The sequence below is a fragment of the Panthera onca genome, chromosome D4, assembly GCF_046562875.1.
Source record: "Panthera onca isolate mPanOnc1 chromosome D4, mPanOnc1 haplotype 2, whole genome shotgun sequence".
Lineage (NCBI taxonomy): Eukaryota > Metazoa > Chordata > Mammalia > Carnivora > Felidae > Panthera > Panthera onca.
In genome coordinates, this window is record NC_138351.1 from 18,542,062 (window position 1) to 18,557,203 (window position 15,142).

General features: G+C 40.4%; 1 protein-coding gene across 4 annotated transcripts in view; it reads left to right on the forward strand.

The window, feature by feature from the left end:
* PCSK5 (proprotein convertase subtilisin/kexin type 5) overlaps positions 1 to 15,142 on the forward strand; it is a 450,831-nt gene that overhangs the window by 159,432 nt on the left and 276,257 nt on the right. For all 4 annotated transcript variants that reach the window (XM_078436932.2, XM_078436933.2, XM_078436934.2 and 1 more), the window contains exons 6-7: positions 7,498 to 7,586; positions 11,312 to 11,484. In XM_078436932.2, the coding sequence (XP_078293058.2) occupies positions 7,498 to 7,586; positions 11,312 to 11,484 (262 nt within the window). The remainder of the gene's footprint in view (positions 1 to 7,497; positions 7,587 to 11,311; positions 11,485 to 15,142) is intronic.

Here is a 15,142-nt window from a genome sequence, read left to right on the forward strand (position 1 = left end):
CCTTCCCCCCCCCCACCCCCGAAACTTTTACAAGAGATTTGGTAAAGCTTTTCACTGAAGACAGGGCAATAATCCATTCTTCTTAAGTTTTCATTTTTAAGATTCCCAGCATTTTCTCCTTCTACCTCAAGCTGAATAATTTATTAGAGAGATTCTATAAAATAGACTGTCAAATATCCTGTCATCAATAGTAATGAAGGAGTAGAGTTGCCACTAACTACCTCACGGGATAAGTAGGGTAGCACGTAAAAGGCATGAAATCTCGGCGGCCATTCAGAGACAGGGACGTGGACCCCTGTGCCTCTCCCTGGAATAGTGAAAAGGCATCACATAAGGATTGAGCCTGCCATGTTTTTTACCTTCCAGTCACCATCTGACGGACTGAATTTGCTCACTTGTGAAACTAGAGAAGTGATACCCGTTTGGCTTACACGAGAGGGTTGAGGTGAGAATCAGACGAGGTTAAAATACTTAAAACAACTGGAGAGCGTGGGGGCGCCTGGGTGGCTCAGTTGGTTAAGTGTCTGACTCTTGGTTTCGGCGCAGGTCATGATCTCATAGTTCGTGGGATCAAGCCCCATGCCGGGCTCTGCACCGGCAGTGTGGGGCCTGCTTGGGGCTCGCTCTCTCTCTCTCTCTCTCTCTCTCTCTCTCACGCACATGCTCACACACAAAATAAATAAACTTTTTAAAAAAAGAACTGTAGAGTGTGATGTAAGCACGAGGTGGTAATATTATCAAGAACAATCTGAGCACCAGAAACGTCAGTTCTAAGCGGTATTTTGGAGAACACGTCAAATACATCATTATTTCTTGCTCTCCTCTCCCTTTCCAAGCGAGCTTTTGAAATGGCAAGTTTTCAGTCAAATTTAAACAAAATTAGAACCTGCCAAAGAGAATGGGCACAGCAGATGTCAAAAGGGAATAGAAACAGTGAGGGGGTAGACTGAATCCACGAACAGCTGAAGAGGTTTCAAGAAGGAAATGAAAGAGAAAATAGTCTTTCTCCAAGATGTCACTGCTTGGTGTGGGGCTTGAATTTTGACATTCAAGCAACGCGGTGGCAACTGAAGACCTGTCGCGTGTGTCCCGACGTCTCGGGTTCATTGCTGAGCTTACTTGCAACTTGTCTCCAAACCTCAAGCTGCTCAAGTAAGTTGATATTTCTATCCCCACTAACTCCTATGGAAGAAACAAAGTTCACAAAGCACTGTGACTCTAGGGCTATGAGAAGGCAAGAGAATATGTGAAGGCAGTATTTTACCACCTAGCAAGATACAGTCGACTATGCATTTATACTCTATACTCCCTTCGCTTCCCCTGTATGAGTTCAGGATATCGTAGAAAGGAATGAACAGGCACTCTCTGATCTCATTTTCTTTCTTTTCAATCATAGACCCCGGGTAAAACTTCTGGAGACCTTTAATTTCAGTGGTTTATTGTTGGGAACAGATAACGTAGTAGATGAGAAAACTTGAAATGGTAGAACAGAGGCTGTCATCACCTCTTTATCAAGATGCTCTTTACGAGCCAAAATGGTTTCTTCAAGTAAAGAATTCTGTGATAGAACATTTTTCACTTACTATAGTACCGGCAGCAATGATAATATGCCTAAGAGAATCAGAGATGTGATGCACTTTTTACTTCCTAGTTCGTCTACATCACTTTATATTACATGATGTCCATTTCATTTTGCCGTTGGTCTAAATATCCATTATAGTTTGTATCATTGGATTACCTTCTGTGGTCTCAGAAAATAAGGAGTATTAGTGTTATCATGATGATAGGCACGGAAACTAAATGGCTAATTTTCCACGCGGTGTTGCATGGGAGTTGGCTAATAAATTCATACTTAGGTGCTGTGGGTCAGAGTGTAGTATAATGAGCATATTGTTTTCTGGACTAAAATCTACTGGAACTGTTCTCTTTGGCTGACAGTAATCTATATGCCTATGCTCTGTTGTCTCTGAAGAAAGATACATCTGAAACACGGACTTTGGTCTGTTTTGTGACCTTTATATTTGACTGACATCATGAATATTCTTAATGCTGACCACCCTTGTTCTTTGAGAGAAGCAATAAACTTAATCTTGTTGACGTACTTGAACAGGTCATGGTGATATCCATTGTTACATGATCTATTTTTTTTTAATTTTTTAAATGTTTATTTATTTTTCTTGAAAGAGAGAGAGAGAGAGAGAGAGAGAACATGTGCAGGAGAGGGGCAGAGAGAGAGAGGGAGACACAGAATCCGAAGCAGGCTCCAGGCTCTGAGCTGTCAGCACAGACCCTGACACCGGGGGTTGAACCCATGAACCCCGAGATCATGACCTGAGCTGAAGTCGGATGCTAAACCGACTGGGCCACTCAGATACCCCTGATCTATCTTAAATCCAAGTCAAAACACTGAATCCAACCAACATTTAAAAATACAAAAGATGACAGGTACTTTACATGGGGTAACGATCACTGTCACCCGAAGAGAGTGAGCTGTTTGAATGCAGTTGAGCTAGCAGTTTGGACCCTCAATTACAGTATGTTCCAAATATTATTTAACCAGTATTTGAAATAGATGTATCTGCAGTAGAGCGATCCCCCCAAATGGTTCGTCATTGCTCACGATCTAGAGCAATGTACAGAAATCTGTATAAGAAATGTTTTTAGAAGGAAATAGACACTCTGTTCTTCACTTAGGAGAATTCACTGTACATTAATGACGAGCATAATATGTGTAGGGTTTTATTGCATTTGAGGAGTACAGAGCCAAGTTAGTTCTTATGTTTTAAAAATACTGTGGTCGAAAGATACTCAATTAAATCTTTCCTACTGTAACACATCTAAACCTCCTGGGAAAAAAAGAAATTTTTAGTACATGGTTGAGCTAAGGGGATAGCTGGAGTATTTCTCTCAGAAAGCTCAGAAGCATCACCTAGGTAGGCAATAGGTGGGCCCTAGGAATTTGTTCAGCCAATGCCAGCCAGCCTGGAGCGGGATTTTTTAAAAGCACAGGGATGGCAGGAGATAAGACCTTCGTTCACTGAGGTGAGAGAAGACTTCCGCATAAAACAGAAACTCCTAATGCATCGTCCCTTCCATCCTCAAAGAATTCACAAAGATAAAAGCCTTCTGAACGGATGGTTTGCCAACCACATGGGGAAAATAATACCATGAAAACAATCCAGCAGCAAAAAAAGCAGAATTAGATTCACGTATTTTAGAATTATCACATATAATTCACACATACCAAGAAATGTATGTGTCAGTACATTCAACTGAACAGTGTTTTGTTTTTGAAGAGACTGTTCAAATTAACCAGGTGGGTTCGAAAAGGAACTTGAAAGGAAAAATCTAATGATCGATGCGAGTAATGTAGTGAATGGATTAAATAGCAAGTTAGTCATGGCCGAAGATAAGTGTTATATAGAACTGAGCAAGTTACATAGAGAGCAGCCCAGAGAGAAAAAGATATGGAAAGTCTGAAGGTGCAATTAAAGAGTAAGGTAATTTTCAAAGGTATGAGCTGAGACTTCTGAGGATTTTTTTTAGAATTTTTTTACTGTTTACTTATTTTCGAGAGAGAGAGACAGAGACAGAGACAGAGTGCAAGCAGGGGAGGAGCAGAGAGAGAGAGAGAGAAAAGGAGACACAGGATCCGAAGCAGGATCCAGGCTCTGAGCTGTCAGCACAGAGCCCGATGAGGGGCTCGAACTCACGAACCGCGAGATCATGACCTGAGCTGAAGTCGGACTCTCAACCGACTGTGCCACCCAGGCGCCCCGAGACTTCTGAAGATTTAAACATTTAATCACTGGTTTAGGAATTGCTTTATAGGATGTTCTTCAGAAAGAAGTCAGTGATCCCAAAAGGGAGTTATGAACCACAAAACCAGATAGGGCAAAGAATATTGGTAAATCTAAACAAACATTGGTTATTCAAAGTAGTGGCACAAATGGATAGTTTCAAAGGTTAAAAAAAAATGTATAACTATAATCATGGGGAACTTATTTGTTAAGAGGTGAGTAATCACAGTTTAAACAGTGTAGTCTGTATTGTTTGGGAAAAGTTGAAAAAAGCGTCGATGACTTTAGACTTTGTGATGTTAGGTATTTATGATCAAAAAGCTATGAGAAACACTAGCGAATTGTATGAATGACATCCATGCAGAAATGAACGTAAATATATCCTATAACAATGGATATAGTCACTGTAAATATACTTACTCTCAAGTAAAGGACAAATATAGCCTAGATTCAAAGAAAACATGACTATATTGTATTTATAAGAGCTATAACTGATACGGATGTTTGACAGTCAAGGGAGCAAAAAAGGTATATCATTTAATTATTAACCTGTATCTTTATTCTAATTTTTTTTGCTATAGGATTCCTAGAGTTTTACTACATATTCCTAAATAGTTTCACTAGGAAGATTTAATAATTCCACTCACTCTGAATAAAATAAAAATTGACAGAACTGCAGAAAACATCAAATCCATCATGGACTTACAAATAACAATTGGAGAATTAAAATCAGATCCTTAATGATCCTGTAGCACTTGCCTTAATTAGTAATAGATACAATGAAGTATAAGAAAAATGGACTCCCAAAGGGAATTTGACATTTGAGAAAAAAATAACTTACACCATGCAATGATAGGCAGTCAGAGACTAATGAAGAGTCACGTAAATAATTGCTGGGTTCAGGGGTAGGTAAAGTTGGTAGTTTAGGTTGCAATTTACAAAAGAAATACTGTTTTACGGGGCACCTGGATGGCTCCAGTCGCTTAAGCTTCCGCTTTAGCTCATGTCATGATCTCAAGGTTCTTGGGTTCAAGCCCTGCGTCCGGCTCTGTGCTGACAGCTCAGAACCTGGAGCCTGCTTCAGATTCTGTCTCTGTCTCTCTCTCTCTCTCTCTCTCTCTGCCCCTCCCCTCCTCACACTCTGTCTCTCTCTCAAAAATAAACATTAAAAAATATTAAGAAATATTATTTTCCTTTAAAAATGGATCATTTTTCTGATGATTAAAGTGGTACAATCAAATGCCAGAATGGCAAGATAGTTGTGAGTACCTCAGAATTAATTGCTGTGTAGAATGACCTAAAATTGCCATAAGATTGCTGTGTTCCAAATAACATATCTGGGAATGTATATGCAACAGATATGGGCAAAAGGCATGAAAATGTTATTCACAAAGCAAGAAAGAGAAATTGCTAATAAGTATTTGAAAAGATGTACAACATCAAATGTAATCTGAGGGGATAGAAAGGGAAGTAACAATGAGGTAACGTTTGTCATGTCCAATTGGCAAGGATGAAAAAGATTGAAAAACTCATTCATAGGGGTTTATGGACACAGGGATTTGCTCCGATATTTTCTCCATTCTTCATATTGTCATTCAAGTAGGCTTATGGTATTTCCTTTTTGTGTGTGATGCACAGAAATTTGATGCTTTGTAATAACATTTATCCATCTTGCATGGGTTTTTTGAGGTTTAGTTTTATTACTTTAAACATCTGAACAAATTGACGGTGTATTCTGTACTCTTTGATGGAGTAATTCCACTTCTAGGAGTTTATCCCAAGGTATAAAATGATATAAATGCTCAAGATTTTTCTTCATAGCCTTGTTAATATTAGTGAAATACTGGGTAAATTTCCAGGAATAAGTGAGTTGTGAAAGAGACTATGGAAGGGGGCGGGGGGGGAGGGTGCACCATTTAAAAGATGATGTGAGTTACCAGTAAGCTTTTAAATGACATGTTGACTGTTCACATAGGAAGATATGTATGACGTTACTAAGTGGATGAAGCAGGGTATTTCTCTGTTGTCTAAACTTGTGTGTGTACCTATCCATCATAAGCAGTAACTTGTTTACGTTTGCACAGATGCTAGTCATAGCCCATGATGAGTGTGGTCTCTTCTATAAAGTAGAAAGTAATGTTTGGGCTGCTTTCAGCATATCTCTTTACATCTCAGGGCCTCCTTTTTTTTTAAGTTTATTCATTTATTTTTTGAGAGCAAGAGAGCAAGTGAGCACCAGTGGGGGAGGGGCAGAGAGAAGGCGAGACAGATTCCAAAGCAGGTTTCGCACCATCAGCCCAGAGCCCAATGTGGAGCTCGAACTCGTGAACCCTAACTTCACGACCTCAGCCGAGATCAAGAGTTGGACGTTTAATTGAGTGAGGCACTCAGGCCTCTCCATCTCGGGGCCTCCTTAAGCACCCTCATCTCTAAAACTGAGGGCAAAGGAATGAGCCTTGGGCTTGAGTAGCAATGACAAATATGCTATTGTGGTTATTACATCCCTCGTCTGCATCTAGAACACACAGTCTTCATCGGCCCTAGTCTCCTTTCTCTGGCTTGGCCATATCTCAGAATTCTTCTCAATACAGTGTTAGGTCAACATCTCTAATCAGATTATACTTTGCACTTGAAACTTCTCTGCCATCCTCGGATAGGATGATTTTTGAAGTCCTTTCAGTTAAAGGATTTTTTCTGATCAAGGAACAAAGTCACTGTGGTGAGAAATGAACGGAATGTTTTTCAGAAAAAGATGTTTGCTTTTCTAGTAGCCACATTTTTAAAGAGCAGTAAAATGGTGGAAACAGGTGAAATAAATATTGATGATATATATTATCAAATAAAATATTTCATGTCATGTATATAAAACAAGTATTAGGGGATTATTTCACATTGCTTTTTTCATATCAAATCTTAGAAATCCAATGTGTATTTATGGCATATCGCATTTTAGATCGTAGATTTTCACTGAAGATACTTGATCTGTATTTTAGTTTACAGCTTAAGAAGTAGATTCTCCTGTAGCGACATTCTTAAATTTTGTAATAATTGAATTGAATACTAGTTCTTAAATTTAATGAAAGTTGAAATAAGGTCACACTAGTCACATTTCAAGTACTGAATGGCCATGGATGTCTGGTGGTTACCATATTGGACAATGGAAGTTGAGAGAATACGAAGAAACATACCATTTGATGTTAGCTTTCAAGGAGATTTTATATATACATGTATACATACATGTGTATATATATTTCAGTAATATACAGTAAAACCTTGGATTCTGAGTAACTTGTTCTGCGAGTGTTCTGCAAGACAAGAACCTTTCTAATACAGTTTAACTTGATAAATGAGCGATGTCTTGCAATACGAGTAGTACATGGCACCGAATGTCATGATCACAACTCAGCCGATGGTTCTTGAAATTTGCCTTGATACACGAGTGCTGTGGATGACGAACATGTTTCCGGAACAAATTATGCTCAAAACCAAAGGTTTTACTGTAATCCCAAACAGAATATAATGAAATGCTCAAAGTTTGCAGTGGACAGGCTCTGTGCTATTTAGACAGAAGTTCCAGCAACATCCACAGCTTGCTGCGTTCTTCACCACTTTGAAGCCTGAATGGTGGCAGTGATGTTTTTTGGGTCTGTAAGGATGGAGCGTCGTACTTTAGCAAGTGTGTGTGTTCTCCCTGCAGGCATGGGACCCGCTGTGCTGGAGAAGTGGCAGCCGCAGCAAACAACTCTCACTGCACAGTCGGAATTGCTTTCAATGCCAAGATCGGAGGTATGGGAAACAAACCTAGGCGGACACGGAACCCTTTGTGAGCTCAAGACGGGGATCTGAGCGCACAGTAGTGTTCACCTGTTGCCGAAAATGACCACCTTAGCATGTGTTATTAATACGGTTAAAGGCTTTTGAAGCCATCTCCCTAAAGTGTCACAAACACAGACATGTCTTTCTTTAAAACAGGCGTGAAAAAAAAGGTTGAGTCATGAAGATGGGGGTGGTCATTGACAGCTCTATCCCAAACTATATAATCGCTGCCTGGGTCAGAGAGAACTGATAACATAAATACGAGCCCATCACATCTCTAGGGAAAGAAACATTTCGAAGTTACGTCAAAACAGAAAACCCATTTTTTTTCTTTGTCCTTACGCTTTACAAAAAGTTCCTTGTAATTGAAGTGAAATTGGCAAGCGGTAAAACCTCCTTTTGTAGCCCCATAATGTAGTGATACTGTACTGTTAATAATTCCAGATTATGTGTATACATTACACATGCCTGCACAAACTCAAATAGACAGATGCCTACTCCAAGGGCCCAACCAAAGTAGTATAAATCTAGGCATTAATAGAAGCAAACTCTTACTTTCCCGACTGTTAGCATATTCGTTAGCCGTAGCCTAGTGCCTCAGTCATACACCAATGGGAAGAACACATTATGAGAGAGACTAGAAATGCTAGTGGCTCTAAAAGTGTCCCCCGGGGGGGGGGGGGGGGGGGGGGTTCCTAACCGATGTCACAGATGAATGAAGTTCCCGGTTACTAGACCGACATCTTTGTTTCCGGTACACTCTTTGTTGTCAAGTGGTAAATAGAATTGGATCTAAAAAAATAAAGATAACAGTCCTTTCTAGAGTAAGTGTAGAGGTCTTGTAACATGAAATGTTTGGGGTCTATGGTAACAGTGCTAAGGAAAGGTTTTCTGACACTGCTTGAATGTCAGTGCTCAGTACATTTGCCCTTTCTCTCCTTTATTTCACACTGAATTCTTAGAGTATGGCAGCCTGTTAGCCAGGAATTAGCTGTACTCTGAGAGCATCTGCTGTGTGTCAAGGGGAAGGTTCACAAAGGAGCTGAAGAAGAGAGACAGAAATTTCCCCTGAAGAGTGATGAGGTTGCTGGACACCCGATAGTCTCAGAGAATCAAGTGGCTACGGCGGCTGCCTCATCAGCCCTTCGTGACGTCCCAGATACACACAGTCCCTCACGTACACTGACACACACCCGTGTCCCCGTCATTGCTTTCTAGTGCTAACCCAGCACTCGCTGACCTTCAGGGAACGAAGGTGTGAACTCGCAGATAAGCGGCCGACCTAGTGCACGGGGCTTCCGCGAGGAAATGAATGTCTGGCAATGACTCACAAATGCTCTGTCATCCCCAGAACAAGAACATACTGAAGCAGAAATTTAACCCCCACACCCAAAGCATGGAGGCTTGCCATCAGATAAAGAAAAAGCAGCCTCTCATCTTTAAACTTGAGGAAGCAAAATTCCCATTTGTTAACTTTCGGTCAGAAAACTAGTATATTTACCCTCTCGATAGGATTTCATCCGGCATGTTTTTTTTTTTTCATGGACCTGCCATCAGTTGTGTAACCTAGAACCTGAACACAGGTATTGTGTAGAGATACTCCTGCTCCGGGAAGTTATATAGTCCAGTGTTTCTTTCAGACCTCTTTGTCCCAATAAAATACAGTTGATCCTTAAACAACACAGGTTCGAACTGTGCGGGTCCACTTATATGCAGAGTTTTTTCAATAAATACAGTCCAGTACGGGAAATGCATTATCTCTTCCATAAGATTTCCTTCATAACCTTTGCTTTGCTCTAACTTATTTTATTGTAAGAATACAATCAATATATAATACCTATATCATACAAAATACATGTTCATCGATGGTTTATGTTAGAGGTAAGGCTTCCAGCCAAGAGGAGTTAAGTTTTGGGGGAGTCAGAGTTGTACGTGGGTTTTCGACTGCACGGCGGTGGGGAAGGGCTAGCACATCTAACTCTGAGTTGTTCAATGGTCAACTGTAGCTCCATTTTATGCTTTGAAATGGCAAGAAGTAAAAATCAAAGAATATGAAGTAGCCCGTCTTTTTTTAGTAAAAACCGTGCAGATGAATTTTGAATATTCATGTCAAATTAAAGCAAACCAGTGGCTACTTAGGACCTAGTATATGCAGAAAGCCAGGCTTTCTACTCCCACAAAACACAGTGTCGACATGCCTTCTGAGTGCAGTTTCCATTTCATAATTTTTAAAGTGACTTGTTTTACAACCTTTGTTCTCCGTGTCACCTGTTATATACGTCTTTAAAAATCCAAAAGTCTAGCAGAAAAGACAGCCAAGAGATGGAACAATCAAGTGCAATGTCTTTAGGGATGCTTTGGGGATATTTAATGTGTCCTGAGTGTTTATTTCTATTGTTCTTTGTAAAAAAAAAAAATTATATATGGTGTGTGTGTGTGTGTATGATATGTATGATTTTCAGCGGAACCTTTTTACGCCACATGACAGGTCACTATATAAAAGGGTATAGTGACCTATCTGTCACATGGCATAAAAAGGTTCCGATGCAAATCAGGCACAATGTTAACAGTTCTTGAGTATTGTTGATATCAATGCTCATTGTCATTCTATTTTTTTATGTTTGTAAATTTTAGAGTTAACGGTTAAATCATTCTTTAAAGCACAAAGAAGGTACAGTATTTTTTCAAAAATAGGTTTATTTTCTACCAGAAGTCCACCTCAAACCACATAGCATTAAAGCTAGCCTGCTTTGCAGTTTTATAATAAAAATGTGTTGGTAGCCATAAAAACTTGAAATCCTACTGGATAACAAGGTTTTTCAAAGGAGTGAATTTGGACCATAAAGATGGGATTGTAAAATACTACGGTCTCTCAGTGATGGTATTTAGCTGAAGCTGAAGGAGGGAGAGGTTTACTTAATAATTAGATGTTCTGATGTTTCAAGTCTTAAAAATAAAAGGAAAGAAGGAAAGCCTGACGTTTGACCTGTAATTTATTTTTGCATATCTCTGTTTATTTTTGCCTATTAAGGTTAATAATAAATTCCTGTCTGTCGGGCAGGACTATACTTAAATGAAGATTAATGACTAAACATTATTAAAACCCTTTGAGAATTATTTGATGCGTTCCATGCTCCAAGAGCATTCTCATTTATTATTTGACTCATAAATAACTTGGCAAAGAAAGAATATATTAAGTTCACATCAGTCTTACAGATTAGGAGATAATATTAAATATGGAGGAAATTAGACCCACCTAACTTGGCCGCTTTCCAAATTTGGTGAGCTCGCTGAGGTCAGAATGCTTTATACCAACTATGAACCCAAGTTACCTAATGAAGAGAAATTTAGGGAAGATGGATTGCCCTGGGGTTCTCTCTGTCAAGTACTCTCTGAAGACAGGGGTAAAGGGAAGGGAGAAATTGTGGGAACGTTAAAAGAGAGAATAACGGATAAAAAAGATTTGAAAGAAGTTTTCCTCCATCGTGTACAACATAATTTACTTTCTCTCCAAGAAAGCTTCAGAAGAGTCTACGTTATCCTTTTTGGGGGGAGAGGGGGAGAGGATGTGCTCACGTAACTGTTGATTAAGTGTATTCTTTGCCCCTCAAATGCTGGAATTGGAGTATGTTTTGGGCTGTTCGGGTGTTATATAGCGAAGCCTCTATTCAAGCTAATTCCCTTCTGTCTGGAAGGGGTTCGGATGCTGGATGGAGATGTCACAGACATGGTTGAAGCGAAATCGGTTAGCTTCAATCCCCAGCACGTGCATATCTACAGTGCCAGCTGGGGCCCGGATGATGATGGCAAGACCGTGGACGGACCGGCTCCACTCACCCGGCAAGCCTTTGAAAACGGCGTTAGAATGGTAGGTTTAAAAGCTCACGCTCGGTCAATCGGTGATGATTCTCCTGTGAACCCACCCGTGGGTTCCAGTCCTTCAGTCTAGAGGAATGAATGGAGCTCAGAGCTGAGCCGGGAAGGAGGCACGTTTAGCTTTGGAACCGTGTGTTGCATCCATTCTGAAAACGGGCTAAGAGCTAGAGAGTTTCCCCTGACAAGAACAGAGGTGTATTTGGATGCTTAGATTTGCTCAGAGAAAAATCTAGTCATTGATACACGTTAATCTTGCATTTGGAGAAATAAATGCTCAGCACTGCGAGATGGAGATGTGAAGATATTCCGTCTCTCCAGTCGGTGCCCCGGGTCACCAGCAGTGCCCCTCCGGGCCTCCCCCTTTCTTACCCCCTTAGCTCCACTGCTGTCCCAGGACAATAATATTTTTATGCTGCCTCCCAAGTTCCCTAACCAGGCAGCTCAACCCATCATCATTTTCCTTGATTTCACGAAAAAATCCACTCACCGTTCCTCCTCTGCAAAAACTGACCACGTAACCTAATAAACTGTTTTCTTCAAATTACAGATCTGAAAAAGCCCTATCTTATTTTAATTAATTCAGTAAAAATAAGGTTGCTGTATACTTCTAACCATGGAAGAAGGAGCATTCCGTCAGAGGCCACTCCCTTCTGTGTCTTACTCGTGAATGCAGCTTTGGGTGACTGAAAGCATACGTTTTAATCATGATCTGGGCCCACCCTTCCTTTCCTCCACCATCTCTTTTTGCTTTTTGAAACGTAAGCGGATTCCGTTCTTCCTGTCCTTTATCACATCCCCTGCGCATCCCCGCCTCATCCCTAGGTCCTCTTCCTATACAGCTGATTCTGTTCCACTGTCAAGCCTCAGTGAAAATGCTGCCTGTCTCCTGAAGTCTGCTCACTGCCCAGACTAGAACTAAGTGCAAGCAATCCCTACCCGGCACCTGCTAAACTTCGCCTTCTTACTGGTGTTACATATCGTCGTTATCACAGTGTGCTTTATATCAGAGATATTCTTGCCTGTATTTTCCTCGTGGAACTGTATGTCCCTAGATAGCAGAGTTGTGCTCTACCTATCCTTAGGGGCTTTGAAAAACCCAGAGGGTACATGGAGCTCTAGCGAGTACTCCGTGAACGTTGGTTGAATGTCATTGAATTTACTACGAATTGTGCCAACCGCAGGATGGATGTATATTTGGCCCAGATTTGGAGCAGTGGGATGCATGCCGTTGGTCAATGTCATGTTGCGGCTGAAGTACAAACAATAATGCTTCTTCCACCTTTGTGGGACTGGTGTTAGGGTTTGATCACAAGACCGTGAGCTAAGCTGTCTCCTGGTCATTGTGAAATAGACTGAAAGGAAACGCTTATGCACTTGTTCAGGATGTACTTCCTCACTGAAGGCTCGTTCAGGCATGGTTAAGACATACTTTCTAATTCTGTCAATGTTTAGATACTTTAGAGCCCTCTAAAGTCATAGAACAGGGTTTTAAATCGTTGCCTAGAATTTTCCTTTCAAGGTATCTGAACACCAATGAATGTACTCTAAGTAAACTGGGGATTCCATGACCAAAGCCCTGGGCTACAGATTAGTGTACCATCTCTCTGTGCCATCGATTGAATGGTCATTCAAGTTAATAAATCAAGCCTAGTTTGTCTTTAATTTTCAAGTTGTATGTGTATGGCTTTTGCTATAATAAAGAGTAGGCTGGAATTTCTCAATATCCTTATGTTAGTAACTAGTAATGAATAATCTCATGACTGTACATACAGACAGAGAATGCCCCATATTCAATAGTGGCCACTGAATCAGGTGATATGGACCAGTGGTTTTCAAATTTATTTTCTCTAGGGAATCTTTCAGTGGAAATCTTAACGGGAAGTTCAGTGTGTAAAGCAGATTAAACATACGGTCGAAGGAGGAAAGGATTAAGATAAGAAAGAAGATCCTCTGAGGAAGTTATTCAAACTTATAGGAAGATTATATTTAGAAACAAATCCTATTTTTTTTAATTTTTTTTTTAATGTTTACTTATTTTTGAGACAGAGACAGAGCATGAACGGGGGAGGGTCAGAGAGAGAGGGAGACACAGAGAGAGAGGGAGACACAGCCTCCAGGCTCTGAGCTGTCAGCCCAGAGCCCGACGCGGGGCTCGAACTCACGGACCGTGAGATCATGACCTGAGCCGAAGTCGGAGGCTTCACCGACTGAGCCACCCAGGTGCCCCAGAAACAAATCCTATTTCTGAAAATTACTCTGTATTCACTATTAAGTACGAAATTAACCTATGCTTTATTTATTTATTTTTTAATGTTTATTTGTTTTTGAGAGGGACAGAGACAGAATGCGAGTAGGACAGGGGCAGAGAGAGAGGGGGACATAGAATCCGAAGCCGGCTCCAGGCTCCGAGCTGTCAGCACAGAGCCCGACGCGGGGCTCGAACCCACAAGCAGCGAGATCATGACCTGAGCCGAAGTCGGACGCTCAACCGTCGGAGCCACCTAGGCGCCCCAACCTTTGCTTATTATAATAAGTCATACTGTAAAGTTGAAATTGAAAACAGATTTCCCACCCAACTAGATAACCATCGTTGAGTATGAACTACACCTTTCTATACTTGTGTATGCATTCACACAGCAGACGGGTCACATGCCTCTGCATGTTGCTAATTTCACCTAACAGGGTGTAGTGGGCATTCTTCCACGGCAATGCAAAAGGATAGAACTCATTTATTTTAATGTTTCAAAAACGTTTAGAATATGGACATACCGTAATTTATTCAACATTTCACTGAAGATCCTTCAAGGTTTCAATCTTTCAAAAAAAAAAAAAAAAAGTAGGGTTAGCTTTAAAATGACCCGTTTACTTTTAGAGTTAAGGTAATAACAAAAGAAATCACTCTTAAAAGCAACAGATTATTCTCTGGCTCCTATCCTGGCACATTCAATTATGGAAAAGCAGCAGTGACCCATTTAAATGTGATTAGATCAACAGGATAGGGTTTTTAGCGTTTAATACACATGGGCTTTGGACTTATCCAGGGTTGAGTCCAGAATCCGTCATTTACTGCTCTCTGACCTGATATAGATCAAATTACCTCTGTTCTCCATTTCCTCTTCTAAAGTAAGGGACTAATAGTACTGACTTACAGAGATGTTACGAGTGTTAAATGAGACGATAATGCATATAAAGCAATCGGCACAATATCTGAAACATAATAGGTGCTCAAGAAATACATTTTATACACGTATGTATGCATACTTCGTTTTTCAGAAAAGAGATCATGTCCTTCCAAAAAACTTAATATTTCTCTTTGATCCCCCATCCTTCTCTACCATTTCCACACCGCAGAATTCTAGATGATTCCATTGAGTTTACCTATAGTGGTGGATTAAAAACAATACAGTAGAAACTCATAGACTTCCTGAGTTCTTACATGCCCATATTTTGTCCTTCCTATGTCTGTCCTCACCTTCAGTTTCATTTGCCCTTAGGGGCACATCTTCCGTTTCATCAAGACAACTTCTTGATACACAGATCTGTTTTACGTATCTGTGTTTGTAGTCTTGAATTTAATTTATCTTTTCCCAAGAGCTGTTTCTCCGAATATCTGGGGATATATAGTTTAACATTTTTAAAGCAGTACAGGA